Consider the following 18,266-nt stretch of genomic DNA (forward strand, 5'->3'; position numbering starts at 1 on the left):
CTCTCAACCACTGCACCACCAGAGAAGCCCAGTAGGACGTTTTGAGAGCTTTTGACACACACTGCAAACATCCCTACAGAAATGTACAATTGTGACTCCCACCAGCAGTGAATGAGAGCGTTTTTCCCTCCCGTTCCCTCCCCAACAAAGCTTTGTTGATTTGACAGAAGAAAAATGTACTTTATTGTCTTTTTAAATTTTGTATTTCTTTACTAGTGAGATTAAATTTTTTTGCTTATTAATTCTATGTATTTCTTCTTCTGTAAATGTCAATTGCATATCCTTTCCGCTTTTTTGTGTTCATTTCCAAGAACTTTATTTTTAACATGGCTAGTTTTGAATATGTACAAAACTAGGCAGAACTGGGTAAATGAACCCCCATGGACCCATAGGTCAGCTTTAACAGTTAGGACTCTATGACCAATGGTTTCATCTACACCCACCTCTCCCTCCGTCTTTATTTTAAAGCCAGTCCCAGACATCATTTCATTCATAAATATCTCAGAGCGTCACTCTAAAAGTTGAGGACTCTAGGGGTTTTTTAGTATAGGAATAGTATTAGCGTTTTTGTTTTTAGTATGCATTGAAAATATTTCCCCCACATCGTTGCTTACATTCTGATGTAGTTTATGCACTTTTTTGCGATGTAGAAATTTAGTAATACGTCATTCCCTTCTTGTCTTTCTTTTGCCTTTATTCTTCTTGGAGGCGAAATAAAATCTTTCTAAGATCTTCTCCAAGACCAGATGAGGTTTCACCTCCATGTAGAATGGCTTATTACAGCAAACATTTCAGAATATTCATAACATTGCTAACTAGTCGCAGACACCCATATCTGATTCCTGTTTTTTTTTTTTTTTTCAAATGAGTGTGTTCATCTCTCTGTAGCCCCGGGATTTTTAAGTCATCTCAGCTTCTTATACTTTTTCTCTTAACTCATTCACTGTTTCTTATTATAAAACCCTCCTCCCCCGCTTTCTTTTTCTTTTTTTTTTCTTTTGGCCATGCCCTGCAGCATGTGGGGTCTTTGTTCCCCAACAAGGGATTGAACCTGCGCCCCCGGCATTGGAAGCACGGCGTCTTAACCACTGGACCGCCAGGGAAGTCCCTAAAACTCTCCCCCTCTTTTAATCTGTGGTTTCTGTCCTGTGTTATTTAAGGAGAGCAGGTATCCGGGCTTGTTAGGTTTACCTGTAAAGTTTGAGTGAGAAGGTTCTGCGTAACGGCCCTGTGTGCTGTCTTGTGGGTAAAATGCACAGACTGTCTGGACTCCAAGTGGAGTCTCCACGGATGGTCTTGTTATGAGTCTGTGGACTTGTCAGTCTTTGCTGCGTTCTGGTTGGATGCGTTGGTTCTCCCACACTCATAACCGCACAGTTCCTCATCATGCCTGATTTGCTTCCGCTGTGAGGACAAGCGATAAGGTGTGCAAGTGATTCAGTCTGGCCAGGAATCTGGGTGTGAAACCCCATCTTCCACTCAGGCATCCAGCATCAACGGAACGGACGATGAAAAGGCATCTTCTGCGGGTCCTGCCAACACACACCTCAAGTCTGAGAACAACAAGCTGAAGATCGCTCTGACACAGAGGTGAGCATGTTCAAATCCAGGTGCTGTTGTCTCCCAGGTCAGCACTTCCCTGCAGCCTTTCCCACTGGGCAGGGTTTCAGGAAGTTGGGAAAGGAGACTGGGTCCTGCTCAGAGCGTCCGGTCTTGACTCCTGGCCAAAGGAAGACCAGCTGCCTTCGTGGTTGTTCTCTGTGCACATCAGCATCTATGTGTGTGTGTGAGAAAGAGAGGGGTGTCCCTGTCCTTTTTTTTTTTTTTTTTTTTTTGCCATGCCACGAGACTTGTTAGATCTTAATTCCCCAGCCAAGGATGGAACCTGGGTCCCCTGCAATGGAAGCATGGAGTCCTAACCACTGGACCACCAGGGAAGTCCCTGTCCCAGTGCTTACGTTTCATGTTTTTGGGGGGGTGGCCCGTGCCATGCGGCATAAGGGATCTTAGTTCCCCAACCAGGGGTCAAACCCGTGCCCCCTACATTGGGAGTATGGAGTCTTAACCCCTGGACAACCAGGGAAGTCCCTGTTTTGGTTTTTGAGAAGCCAAATTTATCATTTATTCATATATGATAACACTGAAAAACATTAAAACCTAAGAAACTATCTTGAAAATAAAATAAAATCTCACAAAAATCAGTAGCTTTTCTATATACAAACAAACATCACATAGACTATATATTTGAAGAAGAGATTTCCTTTACAATATGAACTAGAACCATAAAATACATGGGAATAAACTTAAGAAATGTACAGGATCTTTGTGAAGAAAACTCAAATGATTTTGAGGGCCATACATGAAAAATTCAACAAATAGAAAAAGTCTATTGGGAAGTGGTAGGAAGCCTCAATATTTTAAAAAGTATCAATTTCCCTTAAATTGATCTACAAATTTAACACAACCCCCATGACGATATCAACAAGATTTTAACTTTTAATGACTATACTAGCTGTGCTTGTGTTTTCCTTGTTTTTTGTTTGTTTGTTTGTTTGTTTTTTGCGGTACGCGGGCCTCTCACTGTTGTGGCCTCTCCCGTTGCGGAGCACAGGCTCCGAACGTGCAGGCTCAGCGGCCATGGCTCACAGGCCCAGCCGCTCCGCGGCATGTGGGATCCTCCCGGACCGGGGCACGAACCCGTGTCCCCTGCAGCTGCAGGCGGACTCTCAACCACTGTGCCACCAGGGAAGCCCTGTGCTTGTGTTTTCATATCTTGAGAATGTGGCCTGTTTCCCAAAGGCTAGGCTGGGTCTCACGGTGTAAGGCTGGCCCCATGAGCACCTTCAGAACTGCTGTCTTTGGGGGTCATTCTGCTCACCTGGCAGGGGACTCGGCCGGCTTCCCCCAGCCTCTCTGTGGCTGAGAAGCTGCTTTCCTCAGACCTGCCCCGTGTAAGAACTCTATCATATTAATTCCGCCATTTTACAGGTAAGGAAACTGAGTCCCAGGTGGTACAGTGAGTCCTTGCCCAAGGTCACATGGCTGGTAAATCTTCCCAGAGGCACCCGCCTCTGCAACCCAGCCAGCCTGACCAGTGCATGGAGCTTAATTCCTGTGATCTGACAGAAATTAAGGAATTTCAGAAAGAACATAGGACCCGTAGATTCAGCCACTTTCTTTGGACCCTGGGTTTTGTCAGATACGTCAAAGGACAGAACTGTGACCAGCCTCTTTTACTCATCAGGTGATCTTGAAGACTATTTTTGGTTGAGTCATGGTGGGCTGCCTGGATGAAAACATTCCACCCCTAAAAATAAATGTTTTTAAATCCCACTTGAATGGACGAGTGAATTACAGGAATGGGTGTGAAGCCATTTCCCAGAAATCAGCTCAATCATTAACTCTGAAATTAATCACATAATAATATTTTGCTATGTTTTCAGTCTGTGGTGTTTGAAACCAAAAGTATATGTGTTCCAATCACAGTTCTAGGACCTTGAGGTGGATGAAAGATAATGCAGATTATTAAAATACAGTTGTATTTACTTTTTAAAAAATTAAAAGAAAAAAAAAGAAACCTTTAGAGACACAACTCCCCTCAGCCAGGCAGTATTGATTAGAAGCCAAAACCTTTTTTTTTTTTCAGAGTGGTTAAGTCTGAGGTGGTTTTTTTTTTTGTTAATTAATTTTTATTGGAGTTTAGTTGCTTTACAATGTTGTGTTAGTTTCTGCTGTGCAGCAAAGTGAATCAACTATACATATATCTCCTCTTTTTTAGATTTCCTTCCCATTTAGGTCACCATACAGCACTGAGTAGTGTTCCCTGTGCTATACAGCAGGTTTTCATTAGTTATCTATTTTATACATAGTAGTGTATATGTGTCAGTCCCAACCTCCCAATTCATCCCACCCCGCCACCCTCACCCCCTTGATAACCATATGTTTGTTCTCTACGTCTGTGTCTCTATTTCTGCTTTGCAAATAAGTTCCTCTCTACCATTTTTCTAGATTCCACATATAAGCGATATTATGTGATATTTGTTTTTCTCGTTCTGACTTATTTCACTCTGTATGACAGTCTCAAGGTCCATCCTCGTCTCTACAAATGATCCAGTTTTGTTCCTTTTAATGGCTAATATTCCACTGTCTGTATGTACCACATCTTTATCCATTCCTCTGTTGATGGACATCTAGGTTGCTTCCATGTCCTGGCTATTGTAAACAGTGCTGCAGTGAACACGGGTCTCCAAAACAGGAAACAAAAGCAGCGTTGAATGGGACCGGCAACTGAGGGCAACCTGATTCCAGTTTGTTTTTTCAAACTTCACTGATCACAGAGGGTTATCATGTGGTTTGGTGATAATGTGAAGGGGTCCCTCGGACCTGAGGTGACCTAGGGTCGGCCAGGGCTCCCTCACACATCCTGCGGTTGGAACCCCAGTTCTTCTGCCCTCAGGGGACTCCCAGCCCCTGTGTCCTCTGTCCTCAAGTCCTCAGCTCTCAAATCTGGACCCAGACTGTTCGTTTAAACCTGGGGTTGTTGGGCTCCAGAGAGGAAGTGTCAGGAGCTTGTTGAAAGTGTCCGCCGCTTTCATGAGAGTGTCAGAGGGCCCGGGGTCCACCCCAGCACTTCAGAACCTACATCCCTGAGGTTCATTTCAGGAAGGAACGGACATGGGCAGGAGAGAACCGTCCTGCGGCCAGGGGTCAGTAGGGAGCAGACGGGGAAGGGGTCTCTACCACAGTCTGTGGCTTCATTCTTAGTTTCTTTTTTTTTTTAATTGAAGTAGAGTTGATTCACAATGTTGCGTTAATTTCTGCTGTACAGCAAAGTGACTCAGTTATACATATATATATATATATATATAAAATTCTTTTTTATATTCTTTTCCATTATGGTTTATCCCAGGACGTTGAATATAGTTCCATGTACTATACAGTAGGACCTTGTTGTTTATCCATTCTGTATATAATAGGTTGCATCTACTAACCCCAAACTCCCAATCCATCTCTCCCTCAGCCCCTTCCCCCTTGGCAGCCACAAGCCTGTTCTCTTATGTTTGTGAGCCTGTTTCTGCTTCATAGATCAGTTCATTTGTGTCATATTGTAGACTGCACATAAGAGTGATATCATCTGGCATTTGTCTCTGTCTGACTTACTTCACTTAGTATGATAATCTCTCGTTGCATCCATGTTGCTGCAAATGGCATGATTTCATTCTTTTTTTATGGCTGAGTTCATTCTAAGTTACATCTCTTCCTTCTCTGAGAATTCTGTTCTCTTCTAAAGTGATGCCTTGAGAAAGTCACCCAACAAGGCAGCATGTTCCCACTAAAGGGAGGTGCCAGGCCCGCTCAGCACGTGGTTCTCGCTGCCAGGCCACCGGCGGGAGAGGGTGTGGCCCCGAGGCATGGGCTGAGGGGGTGGCCGGGTGCCCCCTCCGCAGGGCAGCCGGGTGGACGGTGCCCACCCTCCCGGTCACCGCCTGGCCCCCGCCCTGCAGCGCCGCCAACGTGAAGAAATGGGAGATCGAGCTGCAGACCCTGCGGGAGAGCAACGCCCGGCTGACCACGGCACTACAGGACTCGTCGGCCAGCGTGGAGCAGTGGAAGAGGCAGTTCTCCCTCTGCCACGACGAGAATGACCGGCTCCGGAACAAGGTGGGGAGGGCCGGGGTGGCTGTGACCTTCCTCTCCCCACTGCCTCCCGCTTGGCCTTCGGTCCCATGTCCCAGGGGCAGGAGGAAGACCCGCTGCTTCTCCCTTTGTCCTCCCCTCCGCCTCCCTGCCTGCCTTAGTGGGAACGCTACTATGTACAGAACTGACTGATTACCTTTCCTGAACCAAGTTTTAAAATTGCAATCGCAAAGGAGAAGAGAAATCAATGGGAGATTGCAGCTTTGTCTCTCGCAAAGATCACCCTCTGATGCGAGCTGTGGGTTGGCCTTTCGTGGGTGGCCTCCCTCTGGCATTTTCTGTGGTTCCGTGATCTTCGGTAGAGAAAAGGGATCCAAAGGGTGAGTGAAGAAAATAGATTCAGGAGATGGTGAGGCGTGATTGCTCAGAAACCCTGCTTCCCTGCAAACTGCTCTTTCTAAAAATGTGAGATAGGCAGCAAGGAAAGGAATACGGCCCTTGATGTGTGAGGTGGGCGGATGCGGACGGGCCTCGTGTGCCTTCTACCCTCCTACCCTGACATGGGGACTTTTCAGTTTTTTTCAGAATTTACCCACGCCCTTCCCTGTAATTAGTCGCTCATGCTCTGCTGTTGGGCTGAGTTGATGCGGTTGTTTTAGGGTTCCCAGGTGAGGTCCTGGGGTTGCTGTGCTGTTTTGCTGGTCAGCACTTTTATCCCACAGTCGGTGAACACAGTCTGCTCCGTAAATGCAGGATTTCAGGGTACGGGTCACATTGAGATTGGTACTCGCTCCCCTTGCCCCCGTTTATAACCCACCCACCCGTTCTGAGTGGAGCCCCTGGAAACCACTCCCCTACTTCATGTCTTACTTCGGAGCAGGTGGCATGTGAAACTGCCTCGTGTCGTTTTTTCATAAAGTGCTGATGGTGAGGGGCGCAGGCCAAGTGCTGACTCCGCACCTTCCCTTCTGAGGCTGGGCTCATCTGCTTGGCAGAGGGATTGATTGCCCTTTGTTTCTTTTTCCAAGGGCAGAGCTGAGTTTCTCACTTCGCGTCTGAGTGTAAGAACCAAAGAGCCGTGCGGGGTCGGGGGGGTGGGGCGTGGAGGAAGTACGTGCAGTGGAACCTACTCCCTGTGCGGAGCGTCAGCTTCCCTGGGCGGGAAGCACTGGGAACTTGATTCCCAGGGCGGGATGTGGACGTTGGTGGGATCTCCGGCAGCTCCTGTGGCTGGAGGTTCAGATCCTGAGGGCTGGTGCAGGTCACCTCTAAGAACTGTCCTCATGTTGACCACCTAGTGCCCTGCACCCTGAGGACTGCCGCTGCCTGCTTGTGGGGAACCCCATCAACACGGTGCTCTTGTGTTACTTGCTGGTTACACCCCTGCCGTCCACTCTGCACCCATGCTTTGGCCCCTGGGAAATGCCCAGTGTCAGAGGTGTCAGGCTTGGGAAGGAGAGAAAGATGCACTCTGGGGATGTACCTCAGCACTTGTCATCTCTCCAGGAAGAGGCCCACGGGCCAGGCCCCTTCTGCGTGCATCAGTGGGGAAAGGTCATCTTGATTTAAAACGTTTGAAATGTCATTGAGCCCCAGTTGGTAGCCACTGTCCCACAGAGTTGCTCGGTTCTCTACCCTGCTCGCTTAACCCCTTGAAAAGCAACAGAATCATTCAGGGCATGATTAAAATGATGTGACAGTCATTCTGCGAAGAAGCAGATAGATTCATGGGACGTCTGGCCCCGACTTGTGACAGATCCTTAAAGCAAACCTAAAGCTACTGTCCTGTGACTGTGAGAGAAAACCAGAGGCCCAGAGCATACTGAAGCCAGGTTTTGTGACTTCTGTGGCTTTGTTGGTGTTAAATGAGGGCATCCTGTGCCTGCAGGAGCAAACAGCCCAGGGGGAGCCCCGTGGAGTTTGTCTGTAGCCACAAGGAAAAATTTATAAGTGGGTTAATTTATGGTTTACTTTAAAAGAGCTGTGGTGATCTTTTGTTTAATGACTACAGTAAACTGGCATCCCTGCTTTAACATGTGATATTCATTAAAGATTGACGAGCTGGAAGAGCAGTGCAGCGAGATAAACAGAGAGAAGGAGAAGAATACCCAGTTGAAGAGAAGAATTGAGGAGCTGGAGTTGGAACTCCGAGAAAAGGAGACGGTGGGTCGTGGGGCTCCGAGCAGTGCTGCTTGGCGTCCCCTGGGCCTTGGCGGGTGATCTCCACCCAAGGACACGGCAGGCAGCTGTGGGGCATGTGACCGGCCCTGGCAGCTGCCCGGATCTCAGCACAGAGACAGAGCCAAAAGCTACACCAGGGCACAGATAGTCCAGGGCAAAGGCCTGACCATTACCCTCCGCAGCCTCCTTGTTGTACTTATTCTATAGTCAGTCGCTCAGGTCCAAGAGGGAGCTGAACATTTGCAAAAGCACTCGGAAACTTTCACAGGTGGTCTTTTATCAGAAGTTGTGTTCTGCCGTCAACTTAATGCAGCGAGAACCCCCTGTCACACAGTCATTTATTTTCTGGGGGACAGGACCGCTAAGTACAGCAAGTCCCCTACCCACGAACGAGTTCCACTCCAAGAGTGCACTTGCCTAAGTCCAGTTTGTTCGTAAGTCCAACAGAGTTAGCCTAGGTATGCAACTAACACAATCGGCTGTATCCTACTGTACTGTAATAGGTTTATCATACTTTTCACACAAATAATACATAAAAAACAAACACAGAAACCAAAGGAAACATTTTTAACCTTGCAGTACAGTACCTTGAAAAGTACAGCAGTACCAGCTACATCACTGCTGCTTCTACGCTTGCTTCCGGACATCCTGGGCATGAAATAAAGACACTGTAGTACTGCACTCTCTACAGTGCTGTACAGTAAAGTACACAAACGCACAACCACTTGTCGAGGATGCACGCACGTGACGGTGTACACCAGACACGTGAACTGACTTACATGACTGGACATGTGGACGCACATTTGCATCTTTGAAAGTTCGCAACTTGAAGGTTCATAGGTAGGGGACTTACTGTATGCAGAGGGTGGAGACCATGGGCAAGTTACCAATCCTCTCTCAGCCTCGGTTTCCCCGTCTACGAAACAGGAATCATACTTCTCTTTTCATGGTGGTGTTCAGCCTTCATGCATTAATTCATGGAACATACTCAGCCTTTAGAATTACCTCGTGTGTTAAGTATAACATCATCGCCATTATTATTTACGCAGACAACACAGGTTCCAAAAGCTGCTTCCATTATTGTATGCACGAGTTGGGGATTTTCAAGAATACATTTGATCTGACTTGCTTTCACATTCTTTTTCCAATTTCTGTCTCCTGTAGGAGTTGACAGACCTCCGAAAACAAAGTGAAATCATACCTCAGCTCATGTCAGAGTGTGAATACGTCTCTGAGAAGTTAGAGGTAAGGGCGGGGAGCACGTCCACCTGGGCTCAGATGAGAAGGCATCCACTGTGTTACCCATTTCTCCGAGGCCTCTCCCTTTCACGCCTGGCTTGGTAAAGAAAAGAGACTTTGTATTCCTAGAAAGCCAGCGTAACTACATGCCAGATGCCAGCTTTCCTCCCGGGTGCAGACTCAGCAGTGTTTGTCTTCTGTTTTCTCCACTTATACGAAGGTGTCCTGTGCATAACCATAGTGTAGGTGACTGTTTCCTGCCCACAGAAGTCCCTACAGAACCACAGAAGGGTGCAAAGCAGGGGACAGAAAGGAGGGCTGAGAGCCTAAGATCCAGGGGCTATTGCACCTCCCCAGCCAGTGACCTTGGACATGACCTTGGACAGCCCCCCCCCAACCCTGCCCCCCAACCCTGCTGGCTTCAGATTTCTGATCCACCTGCTGCATTTCTGAAGGAGCATTTTCAGGTCCTCCTTCACCTCCGAGGTTCTCCTCACTTCGAGAGCTCTTTGTTCAGGTATACAACCTTGGTATTAGTAACTGGTTCTTGTACACCCATTCAAAAATTCTCATTTTATGCCCATAAGATGAAAGCTCTTATTTGGACTCACAGCGGTCCCGCCATTGGGAGCTTCAACGTCTCCATGGCAACACCACGGGACGGACAGAGCACAGACCTACTGTCCCTGCGTCTGGCACGGCCAGTCCTCCCTCGCTGACGGCCAGAGGCTGGCCTGGGGCCAAGGAGACCTCGCCTTCTCAGTGGAACCGGGAGAAACAAGTCACTCTTCCATTTGTGCTATTTCTCACTCTCTCCCAGAATGGAACCCAACGGGGGCCTCTGCTGACCACACTGGGCTTGGGGCTGAAAACCCCATGTGCTGGGATTTCAGGCTTCCTCTGCTGGGCACTTTGTGAAAGCATCACTTAGCACCAGGCTCCCTTGGGCAGGATGCTGAGTTCTGTGTTCTCTGTGGGGGCATCGTATTAAGGCGAGATGCTGGCCGTTGGTACCTCTGCCAGAGAACAGCAGGAAGGAGGGGCACACACCTGATGCCAGGGGGGTGGGGGCAGGACACTTAACACTTCCAGGGAGGCAGGCCCGCCCGAGGGGGACGGACAGTCTGGTTGTCTCAGGTCTCAGCGGGGCTCCTCCCGCTCTGTCCCCAGACCCTTCTTTCTCTCTCGCTTTGCTTCAGGCGGCAGAGAGAGACAATCAGAACCTGGAAGACAAAGTGCGCTCCCTGAAGACGGACATGGAGGAGAGCAAGTACCGCCAGCGCCACCTGAAGGTGGAGCTGAAGAGCTTCTTGGAGGTGCTGGACGGGAAGATCGATGACCTGCACAACTTCCGCCGGGGCCTCTCCAAGCTGGGCGCCGACAACTAGGGCTGCGCGTGAGTCCCCAGGGTGTGTGTGACACAGAGTAGCACTAGGACGTCCTCCCGTTCGCGTGGCTTCTGTAAATGCAGGCGCGGTTTGTCACGTTTCCAAACCAGGGGTGCCGTCCACTCTCTCCTCTCCAGAATAGAAACCTCCCCTTGCTTCTCTGGCCTCGCGAGGTCATGGACAACTGGACGATTCTGACTCAGGAATCCAGAACTAGGTCTACCTTAAACATTTACGCAGTCAGGGCAGGGATGTTTATAACTTTCTTAAGGGCTGTTGCAACCATATGAACTGGAAAAGTATTTTCTAATTCAAGTATGAATACCCTTTCCAACTCCTGTTTTTTTGAGTAGCGTTCAGAGTGTTCGAATGTTCACCAGGCACCAATGTGTGGGGCGTGGTGATAGCAGTTTTCCTCTCAGTATATACAGAGATGCTTTAAAGCAACCACTGAGTAGAGACTTGTCCCAAGAGAGAAAACGCACTTCTGGTGGAGGCGTTTTCTGGCAGGGGAATCGCCTGCATCCACTCCGCCCACTTCCACCCGCCCCCAGTTTGTATGGTTGCGACAATGTTCCTTTTCTTGGTTTTAATTTCTGAGCAGGTTACTGTGCTGTGGGGACAGCATGCAGCGAGGGTGCCTAGCACAGTGCCTGGCACAAAGTAGGTGCTTAATAAATATTTGTTCATTTAAACGTATAAACAGAATTTAGTGTTTTCATCACATCCCCCATCAAGCCCCTGTTGGACAGTCCACCGTCCTGGTGCACTGGGTCATTATCAGGCATGTATGTGACTTTGTGGACAGACTCGTGGGTTGGCTCAGGTGGCCCTGGGGCCAGGAGGGTGGCAGTGGAAGCAGCAGGAGCTGGTCTGAGGCCCCCACCTCCCAGCAGCCCATCCATGGTGCTCTGCCCCTGGGGGCCTCTGACACTGAGATCACCCTTCCTTTCCAGGAGTGAGGCCTGTGGCCTAGGGATTCTAGGACCACTGACTGACCCTGGTATAGGGGCTGCCCAGGGCTTGGGATCTAGGGTGGGATCCTCTGTTGGGTTTAGACAATTGAAAAAGAAATCACACAGGCCCGTGAGGGAAGGAGTGGGCTCAAAGTGGCTGAGCCTTGGCCTTAGAGGAGTTCTGCCCAGGTCTGCCTCCTCCTGTTCCTGCTAAGGAAGGGACCAGAGCCATGGACCTCTTCTCTCTTACTGAGTTTCTCAGTGGGGCCAGTGGACATTTCATTTGCCCCATGCATGGCAAGATGGTCTGAATCCCTGGCCGTCGGCATTTCTAAATCCCTTTGAAGGAGGGGGAGGCTTTGCCGCCCCCTTACCTGCTTTGAGGACCACTAAGAGAACTTCCCCCTCTAGAAGGATTTTCTCACGCATTAGAATTGCTCCCTGCTGAATTGTTCAGATAAACAATAAAATAGCCTGAGGAGGTGGGTAGGGTACACACGGATGTGACCCGGGCCCCAGGGTGACTTTACAAGTCCTGCTGCTCTCTTTCGTGTAGCTGAGACCATCTCCCTGAGCAGGGAGGTCTTCTTTAGGATGGGGAAAGCACCAGGACAGGTAGGGGAGACCCGCAGGCTGAGTGGGGCAGCTCTGGTGGAGTTCACTGGGCTGGTGGCAGATGGAAATGGAAAGCGTGGTCAGCCTTCCTGCTGATTTGTAACTGGGCGCTGCTGGCGCTGCCCTTTCCCTGGAGCTCCAGATGGCTCTCAGGACAGTGGTAGCAGCTCTACTGACCTGGAGATCAGAGAGCTGGGCTGGCCGTGAGTTGGCCTTGTGGCCCAGCAGGGGCTCAAGAGGATTCTTCTCAGGCTAGGCCAGTCCACCTGCCCAGGAGCGGCAGACACTGGGATTCTGAAACCTCCGCTTGGGTCTTCTGATGCCCACCACCCCTGTCTCTGCGGCAGCTTATTCATCCAGAAGGAGCTGTCTTGACTGAGTGGACATGCTCAGGTGACGTATTCATCCGAGGATAGAGTTGTCAAAGCTGCTTGCACATTCCGGGCAGTGACTGGAGAAACTAGTGGCAGCAGTAGAGCCATTACCACGGTGGGCTGCTGTGCCCCTGTGCAGTTGAGACCCATGACCCCCGCTCACCAACCGTGGAAGAGTTTGGTGAGCGCTTGTAGGCAGTAGGTGAGGAGCTGAGAGCCCCACGCTATGTGGCCCCAGCCAGCTTTACACCATCAGCCCCGGAGCTAAGAGCAGTAGGGGCTCCTCTAAAGGAGAAGCTAAGTTGGGCTCAGCAGGGAAAGCACACCTTTACAAAAGCCCTGGACTTTCGGTTCCTTCTGCTTTTCTCTAAAGGTCTTAAGCTTTCTTCATTTACTTTCTTTTAAAAAAAAAAGGCCTGGGGACAACCTAGACAGTCTGTGGAGAGGCTAGCCCTGTCTAACAGCCTCGGGATAGAAGGAGAATGACCTGCTGAATTCATCCCAGTTTCCCTTGAGCCAAGCCCTCATTTGTTAGGACGTCCAGCTCCAGTCTCAGCACTGATGCCCTTTGGTTGCCGTGATCTGAAGCCAAGTACAGGCAGGGCATAACCCTTGTCTCACAAACACCCCAGCCCCGTCGTGCTGCTGGAGGATTTAGAGCTAGGACTGCGTCTTTGTTCCCAAGTGATGTCTCCTGATTTGACATCTCCAAGACTGGCTGCCGGAACCTCAATTAGCTTTTTTTTTTTCCCTCTGCATCTGTGAAACCTGGGGCCTAAAAAAAGCAACGGAAAATTTGGAATCCTTTAACCATAATCATCCTTAAAAATAATTTTCATTCCAAGTAAAGACCCACTGGATGCGTGATACAGTTGAGAGCGGCAAGGGGAGATAAAGTCTTCCTAGTGCCTCGGGAATAGAAAACCACCTGAGTGACAGGCTGGGACAGTGTGGTCAGGCCTTGAAAGAGAGCCAGCGTCCACATGAGACCCAGAACTTGTACACTACCCTCCCTTCCACGCTCCCCTGCATGCCGTCACTTTAGACCTCAGCTGGGTGAGAGAACGGGGCAGAGGTCATTCCCCATTTTGCAGCGGAAGCAGAGACAGGTGACTCACCCTGAGTCACCCAGCTAGTGAGCAGCAGCGCGGGCTGCATCTGGGTCTCCTGAACCCTGGTCCAGTGTCTTTCTACGAGTCATGCTCTCTTCTCCCTTTAGTGACCTTTGGGTGCCAAGAAAAAAAAAACTCTCTTGTGTCCTGATAAGAGCACATTGCAGTTATACTGTTTTAACATATGTCCCCAGCAAATGACAACTTATAAATGAATGAATCAGAATCACATTTACATTCATTACAGCAGTAAGTTCCACTTTTGAATGATTCTGCTTTTGTAGGGATCTTTCCAAGAGATTGTTGGTTAAAATGATGTTGGTGCTTTGAGAGGCCAGAGCGATGAGACACATTTTGAGTTCTTTGTTGATGGCTTTCGTGGAGGCAAAGCAGTTTGTTCAAAACGAGCAGGAGGCCCCCAAATGGCAGAGCAGTAAACAGAGTGATGGCGGGGCAGGTGGGGAGTGGGGGGATTGCCCATCACTGCCCAGCCCCTTCCCAGACAGGAGCCAGCACTGGGGAGGGAGCAGACCAGCCAGTGGTTAGAGCAGGTTGAGTGGCACCTGACGGGCCCCGGGAGGAATGTCCACAGCGGGTAGTTGGTCTTCATCCTGCAGTCTCATCATAGACATCTCTAGACTTGGGCGGCCCACGGGCACAGCCTGGATGGTGGTTGGCTAATGCCTGGCCAGTATTTACTGCATTTGACATAAAACGTCAAATAAAGGGTGCGGGATATAGTGCTACTCAGAGGCGTCACGATCGGCCTGTTGTAAAAGGACTCCTTTTCTATAGGCAAGACTGCTTTTCAATAGAAATCGGGGGCAACTTTGGGTGAGAGCCAAAGCCAACCGCAGGGAGTGCCAGGGACGTCAGGTGTGGCCAGCTGTGCCCTTAGAAGGCAGGCAGCCGGGATGGGACTTAGCAGAGGCGCTTGACAGAGGTTGCCCTTTAAGACAGAGCTGGCCACTGCATTCTGCTCATTGTTGAAAGTGGCCCTTTGTGCCATGTGTCCATCTAAAAGCTATGGGTTCTTTTATTCACTCGAAAGATCACTGGATTTTGAAGCACTGGTGATTTAAACTAGAAGCCTGCAAATCAACATCCATATATATTCTTAAATGACATGCATGGTTTAAAAGAATTCCAATTTCTGCATACATAGTTTCCCCCAAATAAATATATATTCTTGGGATGGTGGGGGTGACGGCATGGAGAGAGAATCCTGTATAGAAATGTGTGTTGTTTTACGTGTCTTTTTCATACACCTATCTCAAGAATATGGGTTTTTCCAGTTCCTCTTTAAATACCAGCCAGGAAGAAGGTGATTATGGTAAGACTTTGGCAGCCAGATGATATGATCTAGTGAACTTTTGGAGTGTGTGTGTCTGTGAGTGTGTGTATGTGTGTGTGTGTGTGTGTGTGTGTGTGTGTGTGTGTATTGGGGGACGAAGCAGCAGGGGGAAGCAGGAGAAACGACAAGGAAGGGTTTTCAATTAAAAAATATATGTATAGCTAAGAGGAGTCTTTAATAATCCTAGCGGTGATGTTATATGTTCTGGAATCCGCCTTTGAGAAGAGCTTGTGGGTCTTTTGTTTTGAGCGGAATTGTACAGTGCCCTACTCTCTTTGACGAATGCAGAGCCTTGTGAAGAGTGCCCCCACCCCCAGGCCACACAGACCCCGGGTGCACCTGCCAGGAGCCCAGAGAAACCACGGTGGAGTCCAGACTGTGGGACATTTTGGCGGATGACTGACAGGTCCAATGATATGCAGCTGTGGGGAATGTGTCACTGTTCTTACCCTATGGACCACTTTTAATATAAAATCCTGACTTTAAATAAATTGTTGTAGCAATGTCTTATGGTGTGACAGACAGTTAGGCACTTCTTGCATCAAAGGTAAGAATTTAACGATTAGCATGAGGTGGATAAATGGACTCTCCCAAGAATACTGTTTTTTTGTTTCTTTTCCATTTTCAAATGCCTTTTTGGTACATAAATAATATATACTTTTCTAAGAAGAAATGAAAAAAATCACCTGTTATTACACCATCTGATTATAACCACTGTTAACATTTTGGTATATATCTTTTCAGACTTCTTTTCTATGCATCTATAGCTGTTTTATTACTTTTTTCATGAGATACAATCATATTATACATATACTGTTTTATAACTTGCTTTTTTCCCTTTTAACACTATATTGTAAATATATTTCTATGTCAGTAAATATGTAACAGCATCATTTTTAACATCTATGTAGGTTGTACCTTGGGTACTTGTTTCCAGTTTTATACTGTTGTACTCAAGGATATGACGGAAATCCTTTCTTCTAACACCTTCATGTACGTTTCAGAATATTTACTTAGGATAACTTGCTAAAATTGGACTTGCTGGCTCAAAAGTGTAATGGGTGCTACAAGCACTGCTCCGTCTCCTCCTCTCCCTCCTGGGCACACAGGAGATGCCACTTACCAGCCCCTATAGTCACTCAGGGTCCTGGTGCTAATGCTGGCCAATAAAGTGTGAGCAGAAGTGACATGTGCAACGTCCAGGCTGAGACTGTGAGATGCCCCCATGCAGGTCTCCAGTCTTTCTGTTGCCTTGCCCCACAGGTGGTGATGTCCCAGTGCTGGAGCCTATGTCAGCTGGAGCCTTTGTCAGCCTGGGTCCCTGAGTGACTGTGTGGAGAGCTCCCCTTCTCCCATCATGACACCCCCCTCCCCACTTGTGTGGATTTGTACTGTGAAGAAAGAATAAACTTTAAGTGTTACACTATTGGGATGTCAGGGTTATTTTGTTACTGCAGCATAACATATCCTGACTAACAAAAAGGTACGCACATGTTGGGGACTTTTAATATATCTTGCCTCAAATTGCCTTCCAGAAAGATGATACCAAATTATGCTCTCACCAGCAATGTGTGAGAATGTCCGATTCCCCTCTTTCACACTGGTGTTCCCATGGGGACTGGGGGGGCTAGTTTTGATATGCATTTTTTTGATGACAGTGTGACCCTCTAACCAACATATTTATTAGACTATATTCTTTTGTCATTTACCTATTCGTCTTCTCTGGCCAATTTTCTCACAAGGTGTTTGTGTGTCTCATTGATTTCTAAGAAGTTTTTTTTTCCCTATAAATATTATTTTTTAAAAGTTGCATGTATTTGGGGCTTCCCTGGTGGCGCAGTGATTAAGAATCCGCCTGCCAATGCAGGGGACACAGGTTCGAGCCCTGGTCTGGGAAGATCCCACATGCTGCGGAGCAGCTAAGCCTGTGCGCCACAACTACTGAAGCCCGCACACCTAGAGCCCGTGCTCCACAACAAGAGAAGCCACCACAATGAGAAGTCTACACACTACAAGGAAGAGTAACCCCTGCTCACCGCAACTAGAGAAAGCCCGCACACAGCAACGAAGACCCAACACAGCCAGAAATAAAAATTTATTTTTAAAAAAGCTCAATATATGGCTTAGATTGAAAAAAATTTTTTTTTAGTCAAATCTATCTTTTCCTTTATGGTTGCTGCCTTTGCTGTCATGCTTTTGAAGATCTTTGCAATTCTGATTCCAAGGTTGTATGAATTTTCACCAGTATTTTATTCTTGTACTTTTATTGTTTTGTTTAAGCAATTAAATCTATGATCCATGTGGAATTTATTTTTTAAATTACCCCAACATCACTTACTGGGAAATCTATCCTCTCTCCACTGATACAAAATCCCATTTTCACTATATATCCAATCCTTATATTTCTTTTTTTTTTTTTTTTTTTTTTTTTTTTTTGCGGTACGCGGGCCTCTAACTGTTGTGGCCTTTCCTGTTGCGGAGCACAGGCTCCGGACGCGCAGGCTCAGCGGCCATGGCTCACGGGCCCAGCCGCTCTTCGGCATGTGGGATCTTCCCAGACCAGGGCATGAACCCATGTCCCCTGCATCGGCAGGCGGACTCTCAACCACTGCGCCACCAGGGAAGCCCCTCTTTTTTTTTTTTTTTTTTTTAAGAAAGCATTTTCTTTTCTTTCTTTTTTTTTAAAATTATTTATTTTATTTATTTTTGGCTGCGTTGCTGCATGCAGGCTTTCTCTAGTTGCGGCGAGCAGGGGCTACTCTTCCTTGCGGTGCACGGGCTTCTCATTGCAGTGGCTTCTCTTGTTGTGGAGCACGGGCTCTAGGCGCACGGGCTTCAGTAGTTGTGGCTCACGGGCTCTAGAGCACAAGCTCAGTAGTTGTGGCGCACGGGCTTAGTTGCTCTGTGGCATGTGGGATCTTCCCAGGCCAGGGCTTGAACCCGTGTCCCCTGCATTGGCAGGAGGATTCTTAACCACTGCGCCACCAGGGAAGCCCTCAATCTTTATATTTCTCTAAGCGTACTTCTGAACTTTCTATTGTGTACATTCTGGCACTGGTACCACATAGTTTGATCATCTCAGATTTAGACTAAATGTCGCCATTAATTAAATGTCTTCAAAAATGTCCTAGTACTTTTTGTATATTGACAGTTCCAAAAGAAATTCGGGATCATTTTGTAGCATTTAGAAGAATTGGAAATTGGATTGTGTAAAATTTATAGGTAACTATAAAGACAATTAACATCTTCATAATATTTAACCTTTCATTTCAGTAAATTTATAAAGTATTATGTTCCTCAGTATATTTTTTCTAGTACAGGTAATTTTTTGTAGTTGTGGTTACTGTGGTAAATAAGCTCTTTTGTCCATTATATTTTCCAACTGCTTATTGTTAGTATAAAGGTACATG

The 18,266-nt window shown here is 47.8% G+C and overlaps 1 protein-coding gene across 5 annotated transcripts in view; it reads left to right on the plus strand.

Moving 5' to 3' along the window:
* Positions 1–16,692, plus strand: part of HOMER2 (homer scaffold protein 2) — a 93,499-nt gene extending 76,807 nt beyond the window's left edge. For 3 of the 5 annotated variants that reach the window (XM_060005354.2, XM_060005350.1, XM_060005356.1), the window contains exons 5-9: positions 1,484–1,590; positions 5,505–5,661; positions 7,690–7,800; positions 8,983–9,063; positions 10,257–15,137. In XM_060005354.2, coding sequence (XP_059861337.1) covers positions 1,484–1,590; positions 5,505–5,661; positions 7,690–7,800; positions 8,983–9,063; positions 10,257–10,445 — 645 coding nt within the window. In that variant the 3' untranslated portion in view covers positions 10,446–15,137. The other 2 variants (XM_060005353.1, XM_060005355.1) reach the window with 2 other exon arrangements.
* Positions 16,693–18,266: the final 1,574 nt, after the last annotated feature.

This window comes from Delphinus delphis, chromosome 2 (assembly GCF_949987515.2).
Source record: "Delphinus delphis chromosome 2, mDelDel1.2, whole genome shotgun sequence".
Classification (NCBI taxonomy): domain Eukaryota; kingdom Metazoa; phylum Chordata; class Mammalia; order Artiodactyla; family Delphinidae; genus Delphinus; species Delphinus delphis.